The sequence below is a fragment of the Salvelinus namaycush genome, chromosome 5 (assembly GCF_016432855.1).
Source record: "Salvelinus namaycush isolate Seneca chromosome 5, SaNama_1.0, whole genome shotgun sequence".
NCBI classification, from domain to species: domain Eukaryota; kingdom Metazoa; phylum Chordata; class Actinopteri; order Salmoniformes; family Salmonidae; genus Salvelinus; species Salvelinus namaycush.
This window is the reverse complement of record NC_052311.1, coordinates 50,257,749-50,275,293: the sequence shown is the minus strand read 5'-3', so window position 1 is coordinate 50,275,293 and position 17,545 is coordinate 50,257,749. Positions and strand designations below refer to the sequence as shown.

Sequence of the window (17,545 nt, the reverse complement as noted above, 5' to 3'; positions counted from 1 at the left end):
CATCTCATAGGTTCACAGGTTGCTTGTAAAATTGTGTTCAAACATCATTCAGCGGAGTGTCTGGAGAGTCCAGGGATGCACTTACGGAGCATTTCAGGCTCTTAAGTGTGAATCCTTTGAGACCCCATGGAAACATGCATGCTGTGCATCTTCCTGGGGTTTGCATAGCAGTGACTCCCCTTGCTGCAGTGCACACACTCCTGTCTATGTCCTGCTCAATTTGATTTCACCATCCTCCAGACTCATCCCTTCTGCCAGTCTTCTCAGTTCCACAGGCTCCTCTAGCGTGTTCTCGGTTTTGCTTTGTCAGGTAGTGGGGAGGGATAGCTTGTCCACCAGCTAGCGTGCGCCTCTCCTGTCTTTAACCTTGGGAGGGGCGTGTTGTCGGGGCCCCCTCACAGCGTGCACTTGAAAGATGGGCGGTCATGAAAGAGGCCATCGACTTTTGCAGACTTCAAAGGGAGCCTTTTTCATCCGTCTCCTCTCTGCGTATCTGGTCTAAGGGTCTGCTCCTGGCCAGACCCGTGGGTTTAGGGGTATTCAAAGGGGGCGGGGAGATCAGAGAAGTGGCTGAATCATCCCTGAACAGGGTGCAATGTTTTGGGAGAGGGGGTGGAAGGGCACAATAGAGTAGAATTAAAGTTTAATGAGCAACAATTGTAAGCATGCTGGGACCGAGGGAGGGGGCCAGTCTGGTGCAGGGAACATGAAAACCCCTACCACTTTTGATGTTCCTTGTTTTCTAGCTTGTCATATGGTGTTCTATCAAAGACAATAGGATAGGTCCCCATGACACCTTTATTTTTTTCCCGCTGCCCATATTTTAGAATAGAGTCTGCCTTCAAATGGGAGAGAGACTTCTCAGTCATTGTCGGCTCTGTCTTAATTAACTGAGGAGAGAACTCTCCTTTGAATGGAGAGTTGATAAGACTATTGCAGATGGTCTGTCATCAATTTAGCCTGTTGCACCCCCTAGTGGATCGTAAAGAAATGTCTCTCTAGATTAAAGGACATCTTAGTCGACAATGTTTTCAAGCTCTTCTGGGGCTTAAAAACACAGGTACATTATATACCAAAGTATAACTGAATATACATGGATACCCTCTGATATTGTTTTTGTACTATAAGTGGGGTTATCATTCCATCTTAATTAGTACACCAGAAATCCAAAGATAGTGAAGTCCAGTGAGATGTGTTAAGTAGCACAGTATTTTTAGGTTCAGCATTTGTAGTTGGAACTGAGAGATTGACATGAAGTTGTGACTGTAGAGGAAGTATTTTGACTCTGTAACCCCAGTGTTCCCTTTGTCCCCGTGTACATGAATACTTACCCATCTACCTCAACTGTTTGAGATGTTGTGTGGCAAATAAGTTTCTTAACCAAAGATTCCATCCTTTCTGTCTATCTGTCTGTCCATCTGTCTCTCATGCTTTTTGAAAACCAAATGTGCTGGAATCAATCTGTTACAGGAGCAACCAAGCCCCATCCAACCAAAGCGTAGTCCAGTGCATTACAGAAGTCATATTTACCAATAATCTGTATATAATCATTTTCAAGACCAAAAAAGTAGGTGACAATCCAAGCAAGGAGGATCTTGCTGTAATCAACGTTGCCTATTCCTTGTACCAAACTAGAATCATGTGACTTACTGTAACAGTTATGAAAGCCCAAGAATCAAGAGTTCAACCAAAAACAAAAGGTCAAGAGGAGACTAAAGCTATTTTTTCACATTTGTAAAACCATTACCCCTTTTCCAATATGTTAGTGTATTTGAAATACTGTTTGATCCCACTGTTGGAAGCAGGAATAAATGACTCCATTCAAAAGCTTTAACGAGGCCAAATTGAGGGAAATATTGTATTTGACATGGGTTTGTGTCTGGGTTCCTAAACTAGGACTCACCCACCATACTTATCGTGCCATTCTCGTCCATGTGTTAGACTAACTAATGAATGTGGCTAACCAACCAAAGGCTTAAAACATAACACTTTAAATGTCAATCATTGTGGGACATTTTGTAACAACTAAAGAGAATCCCTTTGAATACCTCATGTGAAATTGTTTGTTGTGATGTTGCACCAAAAAATTAAAATGACTCATTTGTAACCCAATTTAGTTTGCTGACTTCATTCACGCTGCATGGCAACCCACATGATGTAGGTCTACATACTTGTCATTTTGACTGTGACTGAGGAAATGGAAATAAACACACATTGCAATTTACAGTCACTACAGTTTGGAGGTAGAAATATTAATTCAATTCAAATCAGTTCTTTAAAAGTTATATTTATTCGATGACAAAATATACTTTAATTTAAGCAAGTAAGTAGCTTTGCACGAGCCTTGGCATGTGCGAGCTAAAACGGCTCATACGAGCAAGAGCTCCTGTTTCTGTAGCGTGAGGCAACTTGATGTACAACTACACCCCCTGGACAGAACGCTAGATACAGTAATAATGTAGATAATCACATTTGCCTTATACATGATTTCTAAAAACTCTTTTAAAGAAGTACTGTCTATATAGACAGAAAGTGACAGAAAGTGAAATGGTAAAAACAAGACTAAAACAATGGAGCTAGTAAAAATGAATTACATTCAATGAATAAAAGGGCTCCGTTTTTCCAGTTAGGCAACTTTGATTAGCAGGAGTTACATGACAGGGTAGCACCCGTACAAGGCGATGCCACACTGGTTGTCCTTGTTGCGTGACATCCGTATATATCCCTGGTCTCCCCACGATAAGCCCCAGCTAGACAGAGGGTGAGGAAGATTGAAACATATTTCCAATGAACATCAATACTCAATAAACCTGAGGTCTTCAAGAAGCCTACATAGCCAACCCATAGAGTAAAATGTAACATTCATATATGGCCAGCTATGTAAACTTTAACATTGATTTATCCTGCAATAGATGTGGTTCAATTGGTAGCCTACATTTTAGTCTTCTTCTAATGCCTCTTAAGGGGAAAGTAATCTAAAAGTAACTAAATGTAATCAGATTACATTACTCAGTTTGGGTAATCCAAAAGTTATGTTACTGGTTACTGATTACAATTTTGCACAGGTCACTAATAACTGTAATGGATTACTTTTAGAAAGTAACCTACCCAACACTGCCAATTAGCTAGAGAGGTAACTCCAAACACATTTCCGCTAAGAGCAGCTATTTAACTGTTAAACAAAGGTTAGCCAGCCATGTATGTCCAAATCAAGAAAGTTTACCAGCAGCTAGCTGACTAAACTCAACTCCATCGTGAAGGAAGTTTCTGATAAACTCCACCAACGGAGTTGAGCAGAGACCAGGCTTTGTGAAATTCAGCTCCGACTACATTGATTCGCTCAAGGTCAATACTTAAAAATAAGTAAATTCTGAAACGCTTACCTTGTACCTATGTTTGTCCTCTGTAGTTGCGTGACTTTCTTTTTCAATGAATGTTAATCAAGTACAACCACCGACTGTTTGCTCGTTTCTGTTTCTCGGAGAGGGCAAGTCGTGCCAAATGTGCTAATTGAATTTCCGATGATGTAGGCCAAGATTGTGCGATTTGATCGGACATGAGCATTTGGAGACCTAGGCCTACTTCATCTGAGATTCAATTGGCACATGCACAGTCGCACTGAGTTACCATCATCGAGCAAACAGTCAGTGGTTGTATTTGATAACATTTATTTAAAAAATATGGATTTCATCAAACAAAGAAAGACACGCAACTACAGAGGACAAACAGTACAAGGTAAACATTTCATAATATATATTTTTTTAAAGTATTGACCTTGGGCAAATCAATGTAGTCAGAGCTTAAATTCCACAAAGCCTGGTCTCTGCTCAACTCCGTTGGTGGAGTTGATCAGAAACCTCCTTCACCGTGGAGTTGAGTTTAGTCAGCTAACCAGCAGCCAGCGACACGTGCCGTACTGGTAGCCTATTCGCTGACGCTTTTTCAAAGCCTATGTTAGATACTCCAGTGAGTGTAATTGGCTCCAATCAGTGTAATTTGGAGTTAAGAGATAACATTTACATTATTATACCGAACAAAAATATAAGACAAATGGTGGTCACACCAGATACTGACTGGTTTTCTGATCCACGCCCTTACCTTTTTTTTTAAGGTATCTGTGATCAACATAAGCCTATCTGTATTCCCAGTCATGTGACATTCATAGATCAGGGCCTAATGAATTTATTTAAATTGACTGATTTCCTTATATGAACTGTAATGCAGTAAAATCTTTGACATTTTAGCATGTTGTTTTTATAGATGTTTTTAGTGTAGAAAGAAGATATTCTCCTGTTTTCTACAGTAGGTATGTTGTTTATTCTGTTGTTGCTAGAGATATTCCTAAAAACATTGGGGGGAAAAAATTATATTACAATTATTATTATTTTGGCAGACCCCCTGCAGTACCCCTAAGGGGCCGCAGATCCCCAGCTGAATAACCCCACAATAAACAATAGCATTAAATCCCAAACTACCAAGGTTCATTTGTCTAAAGCCCAATTTGAGTTTCACTTTCTCTTTTGACTTCCATTTTTACCCTTCACCATGGTCCTGTTTGTCGGAATAAAACAAAGGAGCAGACGGAGGTTTGAAAAGGGTCATCTAGTTGAATACAAGTCCACTTGGAGGATCTTTTCATCTCAGCTCTGAACAGTAGCCCTGTTTGACTAAATAACTAGATACAGAACAGCAGAAGAGCAGATGGAGCTTTTAAGATGGAAACTCTGAGTGAAGTTCTAAATCCCCTTACCTGTTCTTCACCAGCCAGTAATCCTGCCCGACCAGGGTACCGTATCCTACAGCAAGGACAGCATGGTTTGTCTTCTTTGTGCAAGTTGGATCATTGTAAACTCCTGCAATTATACATGGGTTGGACAATGACAAGTCAATCCTCAATATATATGCATTTCTCCACAAGTCAAAGTCAATAGGTTGACCAATTACACAATAAAATCCACATCGTTTCAGATTGAGATATACATTACCAACGTCAAGACCATACTGTCCTTAAAATGTAAAAACATGACCCAAGAAGTTGAAATTAAGTTTTTCCATACCGCTGCGGTAGAAGGCAAAATTAGGTCGGGTGGCATCAATGCCGACAGAGATAGGTCCGATGGTGGCCAGCGCTTCTTTCAGAACCCCCTCATCCCCCTCAGGCAGAAAGCTGTACCTGGAACAGTTTGCAGCACGCTGAGCAGGGTTGTAGCTACACTGTTGATGCTAACAGGGGAGACAAGACAACAAAGGGGTCAGATACTACTCCACAAGGCTAATGTGGCGTGGGAAATAAGCTACAACCAGCTAGTTACTGCAGCTACTTACCAAGGGCAGCTGACCCCAGCTACACACTATTAATACTGTTAATACTAGTTTATACTCACCACTCCCTTGTAAGGGTAGGATTGGTCAGAGTCAATGCCCTGGTTGTCGATGACATACTGGAAGGCCTTGGTCATGAAGCCACCGTGGCAGCCCTTATTGCCGTATTTGGAGGAGCAGTCCACCAGGTTCTGGGGGCTGAGGTCTATCAGTTTACCTGTGGTCTTCATCAGCTGGCCCTCCAGGGCCCCAACAGAGCTGAATGCCCAGCAGGAGCCACAGGAGCCCTATGGACAACAACATTGTTAGGGAAGCAATCCACATCTAATACCTGGATAAAGTTGATTTGAGAGTCCTATTAGTTTACCTTATTTTACAGTACTGTTTCATTACCATTACATCTACAATAAATTATGTGGTGGCAATGGTTTCTGAAACATGCAATAAAACAAAAAGGGGAAAAAAAGTGCAATATAATTCACAAGTTGGTTTCAAATAGTGCTTAGCGGTATTACTATGTAATACAGAAACATTTTACTGGCACAATAAAGTGTAACGGAAATGTTGATGTTGTGCAGACATGCAGTGCTTGTCATTCAGTGGTTTTAAACTTGCACACCCTAGCACTTAAGCCGACGACTTCCTCACAAAAAAGGAACTAATTAAATGACTGAGAACAAGGAAGAGGCCTACAGTAAACAAACAGAGGAAGTAAGACCTGAAAAGAGACAGCTCTGTGTTTTAACATCCTGATATCAGTTATTATACCGTAACAACAACTTTAATTCATCCCAAGGATATTTACCATTAGTTTAAAAAAGATAATACATATAATGTATGATATACATACAACAGTACAATGTACACAATGTATTTTATTTATTAGGATCCCCATTAGCCGTATGGGTGATTTTCCAGTAGCACATTGTGAAATAATAATATAGCAAAACAGAATCATTAAAAGCTTAAAAGAAACCTATAATTACACCTATATAGCATGAGAAAAGTCAATATACCAAAGAAATAGACACACATTGTAATCCAGATGTATGCCTGGATAAGAAGTGTCATAATCAATATAATGAATGTACTTATGACTATAGCCTGGTGGGTGATGATATAATCAATATAATGAATGTACTTATGACTGCAGCTTGGTGGGGGTTGAAATGATTTTTTAACCAAACAGTCACAATTGCGCCACCAATATATTCAATCCAAGGATTTGGAGGGGCAGGGAAAGGCCGCCCGCGATAAGGAATTTAGAGTGGGAAACCAAAGTGGCGTGAAGCCAAAATGAGCTGATTATTAACATAAAGGGGAAGAACTATAAGATATATGTAAACTTAAAAATGTATAAAGGAATTTGCTGAGACTGGGGAAGGCAGTTGCTCCATGGACCAGCTCGGCTGGTTACTTTGTAATAATGTCTATTTGAATTCATATGTTCCGGTATCTGAGAGATATTATTGAAACAATATTTCTACGACAGCTGACGCCATTGGCGACAGGTAGTCATACTGGGGCCCGACACATAGCGAAAAAGACATTATAGCCAAAAGACATCACAATATACAATTTAAAAACATTAACATGTAGTTTGTGTGTGTGTGTGTGTGTGTGTGTGTGTGTGTGTGTGTGTGTGTGTGTGTGTGTGTGTGTGTGTGTGTGTGTGTGTGTGTGTGTGTGTGTGTGTGTGTGTGTGTGTGTGTGTGTGTGTGTGTGTGTGCGCGCGCATCTATCAGTTACACATACAAGTCAGTATATAAAGGAGCAGGCAAAAACTGCACTGATAGCTGTTCATCATTACCTGCGTTTTGACTCCAGTGACGTAGCCCTTCTCTCTCCAGTCAAAGGTATCAGGTGCAATACCGGAGGATCCTACAAATGCAGAGGGCTCCCTCTTGAGGTCAGCAGGAACACGCAATGAGGCAAAAGACTGGGCAATCTCCTCCTGGGTCTGAAAATGGTTGACAAGAGAGGCAACACCTTGACCAGACTGAGCATTTAAGGAGCACTTACTTTAATCAGTATAATAAATCCATCCCATGAACCCAAGACTACATCAACTGGAGGAAGATGCACGTTGAAACAGGATAACAAATACATTTAAAGGCACATACTGTAGTGCAATGGGATGATACTTTTACTTGTGCATTTATAGAAAGCAAATCAGATGCGTACTCATGAAAGGGTACATCCACTTGTTATACATACTAGAGGAATAAGTAAGTATATTTGCAGTCATGCTCATTAATCACTAAGATTAGGAATGAATGCATGCACTGTCTTGTCTTCAGGAAAGCAGTTTAAGCAACAGTTCAACAGCTATTAGCCAAGAAAATCAAACACCGGAAAACAATGACAAAGGAACTCAGCAAAATAAATAGTCATGTAGGTCAAAATCTAAATGTTTGACTCTTCCTTCATGTAAACCAGGCTGACTGCATTACCTACTGAAAGCATCACATATTCTGCATACGTTTTTTGGAATCCTATTCCATACACGCACTATCAACATTTTATGGAATCAGGCCAAGGTTGGTGCTAAGTTTACTAACAACTTCAGATATCAGAGTTCCAAATTGTCCCTTGGCATTGTCAGTGACCTGAGGCCCTCACCATGTCCCCCATGTGATTCATGCCCAGGTCATAGGTGTGCATGTCCATGGACGCCTCAAGGTTGTGGAGGCTGATCAGCTGAAGATTCCTCTCCCAGACCTCCCTTCGGCCCAGCTCCTCAACCTACACGGTATCCACACACACAGGGGTAGAAAAATCTCAGTCTATGACTTATAAAACAATACACTTTCAAATATGTAAACCACACAGGTTGAATCACAATGCATTCAGTGATAGCTAGTTATATGTAAGAAATGTATGTGGGAAGGGTGGTGGTACTTCCAACCTATACAGCAAACAGAACCTGTCTAAATGCCACTATTGTAGCAGCTTGGCCTTATCCTAGCCAAAACATCTTACAGTGATGCTGGTTCATCTCACCTCAGTCTGGTAGTCCTTGCCATGTGTCTTCTTCCACATCTGCCAGTGCTGTTCCAGCATTGGGTCAAACAGGGCAACTGCTGTGCCACATAGCACCGCGAGCAGCAGGCTCCACAACATCATGCCTGCACAGAAGATAGACAAGTGTTATACAACCAGGAGGCAATTATATTGTAGTATTTCATTTTGTATCCAGATAAGGAAGTAATAGTGTGTGTGTGGCTCAATTACGTTTAAGTTGCGCAAATAAGCTCAACACATTTCAATAACAATTTACTGCGACGGGAACTACTGTAGCCTATACACAATGATTCTGCATGTGACAAGACCAACCATCAGCGGTTAATGAAACTGTTGCGCTAGCAGACTGTTTATCAAGAGTCTTTAACGCTGATCAAATAAATAACTCCATCACTCAGATTCTACAAAAACGTTGCATATAGAAAAATGTTTATGGCCTATTCAATAGGAAGCTTCAGTGCTCAAGATTAGGCTATCTGACGTGCCGGGGTTGTTAACCCATCTCTACTGCGTAAAAGAAAGCCCCAAAACGGGTAAAATTATCTAATTTCATAAAAAATAAGAATATTGTGTCGTTGGGTAAGCTTATTATTTAGTTAAATAAGTATCTCAGTAGGTTTGCCACTAGGCTATCAGTAGAAATCATCTAGTTTATGAAACTGTACAACTCATTAATGTTGATGTTGTCCAAGTTACAGAAAAGGTTGTAATGAAAAGAGGAATTTCACAATTTCACAAAAGGAAGAAAACATAAATGCATGAATGGTTATAAGCAAATAATGTTACACTGACAAATTAAAAACGAAAGTAAAACGAATGCTTTATGAAAATGTTTTTAAATAAGGTAAAGTTAAAACCAAATTCCTAATTAAAACGAGTCTAGCTAACTACATTATGAACTTGAAATAGTCTTATCTGCCTCGACTGAAAACGGAGAAACGTTTACCTTGTAAAACTCGGTTGCACCTGATGATGACTTCAGAGGAGAGCAAGGCGCGTCAATTGATTTCAGTGGGATCTGTTTTCCTGCTTGATATATATTTGTGAAAGTCATGTGGTAGAACTTCCTCATTGACCATTTCTAATGTGTCGTCTATAAATGTCTATGTTGACCATGCTAAAATACTATTTCTCATTGCATTTAAAAACAATATTATAGACCCCTTAATTATAATGTGTATGACTTCTATGACTTCTAGGGTGGAAATATAAAAATATATAGGCAGATATCATACTGACTATTAGCCAGCCCACTGTTCTTAAATATTTGTTAAAATATATAAACAATTAGGGTTCATTTTACTGGCCCATTGCTCTTAACAGTAGGCTACCTACCAATCTCTTTTTTTAAACATTGCCATCAGTGTATTTATAAACATTACATTCAATCCAAACTACATTAACTATACAAGAGCTTTCATCGGATTTTAAGACTAGATCACAGGAAGTCTGTTGTTTGAGGGGGTGAGTCTGAGGCAGGAAGCGGTGTTACTGGTATGAAACTGGTATGTGACATTTTCACCTATTTATTCTCTCATTGTCTCTCTATCTCATGACCTCAAGAAGGCTTCTAATCAGTACTGCATTCATCCTCATCAGATCTAACAGTCAACACAAATACATGTATACTTCCTTCATATTGTTGTGTATGTATACATACAGCACTGCAATAAAGTACACTGAATGATTGTTGATTTGAGATACTTAACATCGCTGAAAAACCTCAGGAACCTTAATCTTCCTTTTTCTGTTGGTCTTTCTTTCACATCTCTTCCCTTCAATGGGGAAATTTACAGGCACATACACTCACATTTCAAATGAATCAACTTTTATTCCATTTAATAGGAAACAATGTTACAATTCAATCATCAGAATTTGGTGTAAAAGTGCTGAACAATAAAATAAAAGTCAACATCATTAAAAAACCCACCAGGAGTAATCTTGATCGACACACACTTACATTTACTAAGTTCAAGACCTTTTTGCATTGACAGGAAAGTGAGACAAAACTCCCATTGCACAGCAATGTTACCTGACCTGACACACTGAATACAACCTATGTAAAGTGCTGTGCACTACACACATTCCTCATCACAATCATAGTTGTTCCACTGTAGATCAGACTACAATTGAGTCTGGCAGTTTGAAGATATAACAGTAAGACTTGAGTAGGTTGCAAAAAAACTCCAAACTTCCAGACTATATGAATGTGCTATTCCAGAAACATAGTGTTATTTTCTGTATTGGGTGTAGTCATTGATATGTGGTTTGGCTTCCCTGCCTCCATGGTGCCCTCTGCCGCTTGGTGTTCACATGATGGGGTAACTGGCCAGGTTGGCAATGCCACACGCATTCCCACGGTTACGTGCCATCATGATGTAGCCCTGTTTGCCCCAGCTCTCGCTCCAGCTGTTAGAGAGGGGGGAGAGAGAGAGAGAGAGAGGGAGAGAGAGACAGAGAGAGAGAGAGAGGGGGGGGAGAGAGAGAGAGAGAGAGAGGGGGGGAGAGAGAGAGAGAGAGAGACAGAGAGAGAGACAGAGAGAGAGGGCGGGAGAGAGAGAGAGGGAGAGAGGGAGAGAGAGAGAGAGAGAGAGAGAGACAGAGAGAGAGAGAGAGAGAGAATAAAGAGGATGAATTGTGATTTTGAAAAAATACATTTAAGGTCAACAGTGTGAAACGTATTACCTGATGCCATTGAATAAGCCCAGTGCATTGTGACCCACCTGTTCTTGACGATCCAGAATTTCATGCCCTTGGCAGTTTGTCCATAGCCCACTGCAAGCACGGCGTGGTTGATGTCATCCTTGTTGCAGTTGGGGTCGTAGTACACACCTGAGTAAATGACAGTGTAAAGGAATGAGCTTCAATAAGCTTTAAGAGAAGCGCTTTAGGAGTCTACTGGCATGTGTCGTGTGTTAGACCACTTCAAGTGGTTGATTCTTCTATCCATGGTACTTGGAGGCAGAATGTCACTCACCTCTCTGGTAGAATTGGAAGGTGGAGAGGGTGGCATCAATGCCCACAGCCACAGGCCCCACTTTGACTACAGCCTTGGTCAGTGCCCACTCGTCTCCCTCAGGGATCTCCTTGAACCCGCGACACTGAGCACCCATGCCAGACGCGTTGTAGGCACACTGCTCATCCTGTAGACAGAGTGGTAGACATGGATTGGTTTATTTATGATTCAGATTCTGATTGCTTAATGGTCACATGTACAGGGTTGCAGGTGTGATTGCAGGGTACAGTGAAAATCTTAGGCTTCGAGCTCCAACATGCAGGACTAAGTGAAATAAAATAATGAAAATGGTAATAAAAACAATAGAAATAGAAATAGCACAATATACATAATAACAACTGTGGCAGTGATGAATAAATACATGTTCATTGGGGTGGAGGCAGAGTAAAGACTGTTGGGGGGGTGGGGTGGAATAATCATAGGGGGAGCAGCAACATGATCATTGAGTGGAATCAAAACCAAAAAGTAATAATAAACATATTAACAACTGCAAATGTGATGAATTTTGGGGTGGGGGCAGAGTAAAATCCGTTGGGGGGGGGGGGGCAGCAGGAGAAAGAATGTCCATAGGGGGAGTAGCAGGTAAGATAAGTGTGAGAGTTGAGGATGTGGGGGGATGTCCATTTGCGGGGAGTAGCGGGGGAATGTACATAGGGGGAGTAGCAGGGGGGAGGGGGGAGCAGATAGCTGACTAGTGGTGGCTATTCAGCAACCTGATGGACTGAGGGTAAAAATTATAGGCCAGTCTTTCAGTTTTTGCCATGATGCTCCTGTACTGCTCGCGTCTGAGTGATTGAAGCGGGGAGAACAGGGCATGGATTGAATGGCTCGGATCCCCAATGATCTTCTTGGCTTTCCTGTGACACCTGGTGTTCTAGGTGTCCTGTAGGGCAGGCAGTGTGCACCCAATGGTGCGTTCGGCTGCACGTAGTTGCCGTACCAGGCTGTGATGCAACCCGACAGTACGCTCTCGACGGTGCTTCTGTAGAACACTGTGAGGGCCCTCGGGGACATGCCAAATTTCTTCAGCATCCTGAGGTTGAAGAGTCGCTGTCTTCTTCACTACGGTGTCCGTGTGGTTAGACCATTTCAGTATCTCTGAGACGACCGTCTCCACAGCAGACCGTCTCCACGGCGGCCCCGTTGATGGGGATGGGGGCGTGTCCAGCCTGGTTCCTCCTGAAGTCCACAATCAGCTCCTTTGTTTTGCTAACGTTGAGGGAGAGGTTGTTTACCTGGCACCACGCCGTCATAGTGCCTATATCCTCCCTGTAGGCTGTCTCGTTGTTGTTGGTGATCAGGCCTACTGACTTTCCACTATAGCTGGTCTTGGTACTATGTTGCTACTGTACATTTCTAGAAAATTACAAATAACTTTCATATCACCTTGGTAGTGGTGTGTTCTGTATATCATAGGAAAATGTGGACAACTACAGATGTGGTAAAGAAAGAATTGCCAGTGTGGTATGTTTTTTACATGCAAGCAAAGTACTAAACAATATGGAAGTGAGCAAAGTATTTGTGTTGTTTGTAGTTAGGCAATTGGAGAATACATAAGACCATGGATGTCACCACTTCCTGGAATTGGCCACAGAAATACATTTTAGGACTTTTTGGTTAACAGCATGTAATTATTAGCTTGTTTTAGTTAAAGAGCATTTGATGTGATAGCTAAATCAGAAACTGCAAATGTCATCCAGCACATTCCAACTTACCTGGCGTGTTGTAAGAAAACGCTGACTGAAAATGTAATTTCAACAAACTAAAACAGCTGTTTGGCGAACAAACTAAAACGACATTCACATTCTGTTTCAATGTCAGCCAAACCATGCCCCTACCTGGCCAAGGTAAGGGTAAGCCTCATCTGTGTCGATGCCTCCGTTTTCCTCAACGTATTCGAAGGCGTTGGTCATGTAGCCTCCACCACAGCCATTGTTCTCAGTGACACAGTCCACCAGGTTCTGGGGGCTGAGGTCTATCAGTTTGCCTGTGGTCTTTGCCAGCTGGCCCTCCAGGGCCCCAGCAGAGCTGAAGGCCCAGCAGGAGCCACAGGAGAGCTGAGAAAGAGAGGACATAAACATTTACATTCGGGTCAGAGTTGCCTTCCCCAATTTGTCCATCAGGTGGTGCACTTTGACAGAGTCAAAGGCTCTGATTGAAAAAAAGCTTTCAGAGGGTTTCAGCAAATAATGTTTTTTTTGTCTGCCCTCAGAACGTCTGTAGTTATCATATTCACCACTAGAGGGTAGACATACTGCACTCACACCTCACTATCACATCCCCCCTGAACCTGACAGCTCTTTGTTGATACCACAGACTATTAGTGCTCATGTAAAGTGACCTAATGTTCATTAGATGAATGGTATAAATCTAGGGCTAATCTCCTAGTGTTCCCAGGTAGCAAAGATGTACTCCATATTTCAGCCTGGGTACTTAATGTACCACTTAAATAAATACCATGTTGACATGAATAATAAATAATGCCTTAGTGTTCAATTAGATCATAATGAGTAATTACCTTTCATAATCAAACATTCTTTACTTGTCTAAGTTAATTAGACAAACCATGGGTTTTTATTGTCCTAGACAGGTTACGTGACTGTACTGTAACTGTGATCATTTGCTACCTCAAGAAAACAAAGAGGCCTGACTTAACTGACTGAAAGCAAGGACGAATATGAAATCAGTTCTTTATAACCCAGTGTTTCCCCTAAACATTTTCAGATGGCACCCCACCTAGACTGTTGCTCTCGACCTAAAACCATTATTTTGGCCTCAATTAAGCTTGTTTGAACATTTTGGTGCAATAAATCTAGGAAATAAGAAATACACTGAGGGGAAACAGTGGACTTGAGTGACAGCTCTTTGTTGTTCGCATCCTCTAACCTGGTTCTTGACTGGGGTCACCATGCCCTTCTTGCGGTAGTCGATGGACCTGGGGAGCTTCACCACATTGTTGTCAGGGATCCAGGTGTTGCTACGGTCCCTGTTCATGGGCACCTGGAGGCCAGTAAGCTTCTCAACTATCTCCTCTGACGTCTGGGGAGAGGAGAGGGATGAGGATGAGGGAATTATGCATGCACAGCAATAGACTATGAACCATTTACCCACTATGGGTAGGGACAGGTGTTTCCATGTTTATAGTCCAGCAGTTATCATATTAAAAAATCAATGGCTTATTAATCCCATTGGAGATCATGAAATAAAAAATGAAATAAAAAAACGGACACAATTTACATAATTTTAAACCCATCATGCCCTGATACGAGTACGAGTGCTAAAACATGTTAGGTTACCGCTAGTCTCTGTGAAACTGGAAGTACTATACATCATTGTTTTATTTACAGAACATCTCAACACAGAAGTGAAACTGACATTCAGATGAACTGATCTCTGTGTGCTCCGATGGATAATAAATGGGCAAAACATTAATGAGTGGCATAGAAAGGATAACTGAGGACAGCAAACACAAAATAGTTTCCCTCTGACATATCATTCCAGATGTATGCTTTCACACGGAGATACATAGACCCTTTTTAGACCCTCCCTTTTTTTTGTGCTTTTTCTCCATGTATGCAACATCAACAAAAAACGCCCATAGAGGATGTGGCTCACTAACTCACCATGTCTCCCAGGTGGTTCATGCCCAGCTCGTACGAGTGAATGCCCAGAGCGGCCTCCTCATTGTGGGCTTCGATCAGACGCATGTTCTTCTCCCAGATGGTTCTACGGATTGCCTCCTCCCCCTACCATTAAAACATCAACAAAACACGAGTATCAATCATACACTGGCCTTTCATGTGTTCTTTGGTCCCTGTGCTCAAAGTCTCTACAGTGCAACTGAACTGGTTCATAGAGACACAAAATGGTGGAGGTGAAAGGTAGTTAGGAAAATATTTATTGTCAACTCTTTACAGTGCCTTCGATCACTCATTACAGTGTGTGAGGAATGATGCTTCAAAGCTGGATGTAGTTGGGGAAAAAGTGCTGTTCTGTGTTTTCTGCTGACTGCTGAGGAATGTGCTGACCGCAGATTGTGGGGGACACACATCCTGAAGCAGTGAGGCCCAAACATTGTCTTGTAAGGTCAAGTTAGCTTATAGCACTGAAATACTTGTGTTCCTAACAGCTTGGCTGATAACTCTTTACTGTAAAAACAAGGAAGTTGAAATGATGAACGGAGGATTAGTTCCCATGTTTCCTGCTTTTCTTGCTTGCAAGGTATAATAACAAAACATTTCAAGTGAGAACAACACATACAGAAGTTTTCCACAATAGTTCGTAAACTATTGACTTAAAGATAACAGTGTTCTCATACGTATAAGTGACACACTATATTATAACTAATTTCATGATGATGAATGGCTTTGATATTCAAAAGCATTTTTCACTGTCAAAGCAAATAAGAAACATCATGAGTATTTGTTATCCAAGGCTGAGGTAATCGTTCTGTAATTGCCAATCTTAGGAGGAATGGGCAGAATTGAAACAAAAACCACTGCATAAATGTGAGGAGTAGGTAGCCAGGCAGCCAGAAAGACAGACACTTACCAGGCCGTTATACTCTCTCAGGTGGGTGGTCTTCCACGAGTCCCACTGTGCCTCCAGTGACATCTCGTTCAAGGGATGGGCTAGGACTGAGCCCAAGAGCAGCAGTACACAACCACACAGCAGCATTCTGGGAAAAGACAAAAGGGCTACTTTAGTCATTGATGTATACATATTACATTGATAAATAAAATGTGATAATTGCATTATGCATTATATTTCTAAATGTATATATTGTGGCAGCACCTAAGAGTCTAGACAAACCCAAAAAAGGGCACTAATTACAGTACAAATACAGAAATGGTTGTTGACTTTCATACTGACAACGTAACATCCATAAGAGAGCTGAAGTACATTGGGCTTCAGTTCATATTTTTCTGGCTCTGCCTCATTATTAAAAGGTGTCATAACAAAAGACAGTAAGTATCTCTATGTTCTATGGGAAATTCCTCAGATCATTCATAGGGAACTTCATGCTACTGTATAAACCTTTGCTGCACAGTGATAATGCTTGCAACTTATGGTTTACTTAATGTCTAATATTCCCATTGTTTCATGGTGCTATAAATGAATGTAGGCTATACAGGCTATAAAGGTTTCATAGTTAACTTTAGAACTGTTTCATTTCTATGATAAATGTTTGGCTACACCATGACCAAAGTGCATTCTTTGTTGCAAACAGAATATAGTACACGTATAACGTTAAACACATCACTGCTCTGCAATGATTCAACTATAAAACAAACGAAGCCTACTATTTGTCGAAACGCAGTGATTACCAATGTTATTTTTAACAACTAATTCGATGTGGTAAATTGTTTTATGGAAACATAAAATTCCAGGTGAAACTGAAAGTTCTAATGAACATAATTCTACAAAATGACTGCTTGAAAAAATTATGTAGAAATAAAGGCAACATCAAAAGTTTCCAGATTTAAGAAATTGAAAAAATTGTGATTTGGCAAATTCTACCTTCGTCGTAGACTTGAGGAGAAGGTGTCGGATGAATTCCTTTGACCAGTTGTTTCCCTGCGATGAAGTAGGTCACTGTGTAAGCAGTTATATAGTCTGCAGTTTGAGGAAGTGCATAGGGAGCTCTGAATTTAGGAGGGGAAAAAGTTTCCGCAAAGGGGAATTACATCTGGATTCGCTCATCTAAAGGAGCCAACCAGATGATGTCAGGTGTCAAATTGCAGGGGCGTCTCTAACTTCAAAGTCAATATTTAACATTGCAATAGGCCTATATTCGTTGTGCACATTTATCTCAGTTGCATAGGTTTATAACAAGTGTATAACGATTATTTGAATTAAAAGATGTAGGCAAGCAGTAGCCTCTAACTGTTTATTTAGAAGATTCAGAAAATAAAGAAAGTGAATGATTGTGAATATATATCAAACAACTAAATATTTGTATAGTATTTATTATTTCAGAATGAGCCTACGATGTAAGTTACATAATGGTGTAATGCAAAACAAAACTAGGCATGTTGGTAAAATTGAGGGTATGAGCGGTGAGTGGGGTGGTGTTGTCTGGTGGTGGGGGGATAGGCCATTTGGATAACTTTGGACCTTCACTTTTGATAGCTGAAGCAAAGTAGAATTTTTCCATGTGACTCAAATCAGGGTTAAGTATAA

At 40.9% G+C, this 17,545-nt stretch overlaps 2 protein-coding genes across 2 annotated transcripts; both read right to left on the bottom strand.

Annotated features, from left to right (window-relative positions):
- Positions 1-2,271: 2,271 nt before the first annotated feature.
- LOC120048417 (cathepsin S-like) lies at positions 2,272-9,398 on the bottom strand. The gene is made up of 8 exons (XM_038994372.1): positions 9,293-9,398; positions 8,326-8,450; positions 7,945-8,067; positions 7,133-7,282; positions 5,385-5,609; positions 5,058-5,223; positions 4,751-4,853; positions 2,272-2,750 (listed from the first exon to the last, which is right to left on the bottom strand). The coding sequence occupies exons 2-8, from the start codon at positions 8,446-8,448 to the stop codon at positions 2,651-2,653; spliced, it is 990 nt and encodes a 329-aa protein (XP_038850300.1). The 5' UTR covers positions 8,449-8,450; positions 9,293-9,398; the 3' UTR covers positions 2,272-2,650.
- A 759-nt stretch (positions 9,399-10,157) lies between these two features.
- On the bottom strand, positions 10,158-17,015 carry ctsk (cathepsin K). Its single transcript, XM_038994371.1, has 8 exons — positions 16,883-17,015; positions 15,914-16,040; positions 14,986-15,108; positions 14,249-14,401; positions 13,201-13,419; positions 11,324-11,489; positions 11,070-11,178; positions 10,158-10,755 (listed from the first exon to the last, which is right to left on the bottom strand). Exons 2-8 carry the CDS (start codon positions 16,037-16,039, stop codon positions 10,656-10,658), a joined length of 996 nt encoding a protein of 331 aa, XP_038850299.1. The 5' UTR covers position 16,040; positions 16,883-17,015; the 3' UTR covers positions 10,158-10,655.
- Between the last annotated feature and the right edge of the window lie 530 nt (positions 17,016-17,545).

Excerpts from the sequence above, each read along its gene's own strand:
- LOC120048417 (XM_038994372.1), bottom strand. The coding sequence starts at position 8,448 with ATGATGTTGTGGAGCCTGCTGCTCGCGGTGCTATGTGGCACAGCAGTT. Across the intron at positions 5,610-7,132 it reads TCACTGGAGTCAAAACGCAG|GGCTCCTGTGGCTCCTGCTG; the intron begins GTAATGATGAAC and ends TGTTGTCCATAG. Across the intron at positions 4,854-5,057 it reads TTTTGCCTTCTACCGCAGCG|GAGTTTACAATGATCCAACT; the intron begins GTATGGAAAAAC and ends GTATAATTGCAG.
- ctsk (XM_038994371.1), bottom strand. The coding sequence starts at position 16,039 with ATGCTGCTGTGTGGTTGTGTACTGCTGCTCTTGGGCTCAGTCCTAGCC. Across the intron at positions 11,490-13,200 it reads CTTACCCTTACCTTGGCCAG|GATGAGCAGTGTGCCTACAA; the intron begins GTAGGGGCATGG and ends CTCTGTCTACAG. Across the intron at positions 10,756-11,069 it reads TTCTGGATCGTCAAGAACAG|CTGGAGCGAGAGCTGGGGCA; the intron begins GTGGGTCACAAT and ends CCTCTCTAACAG.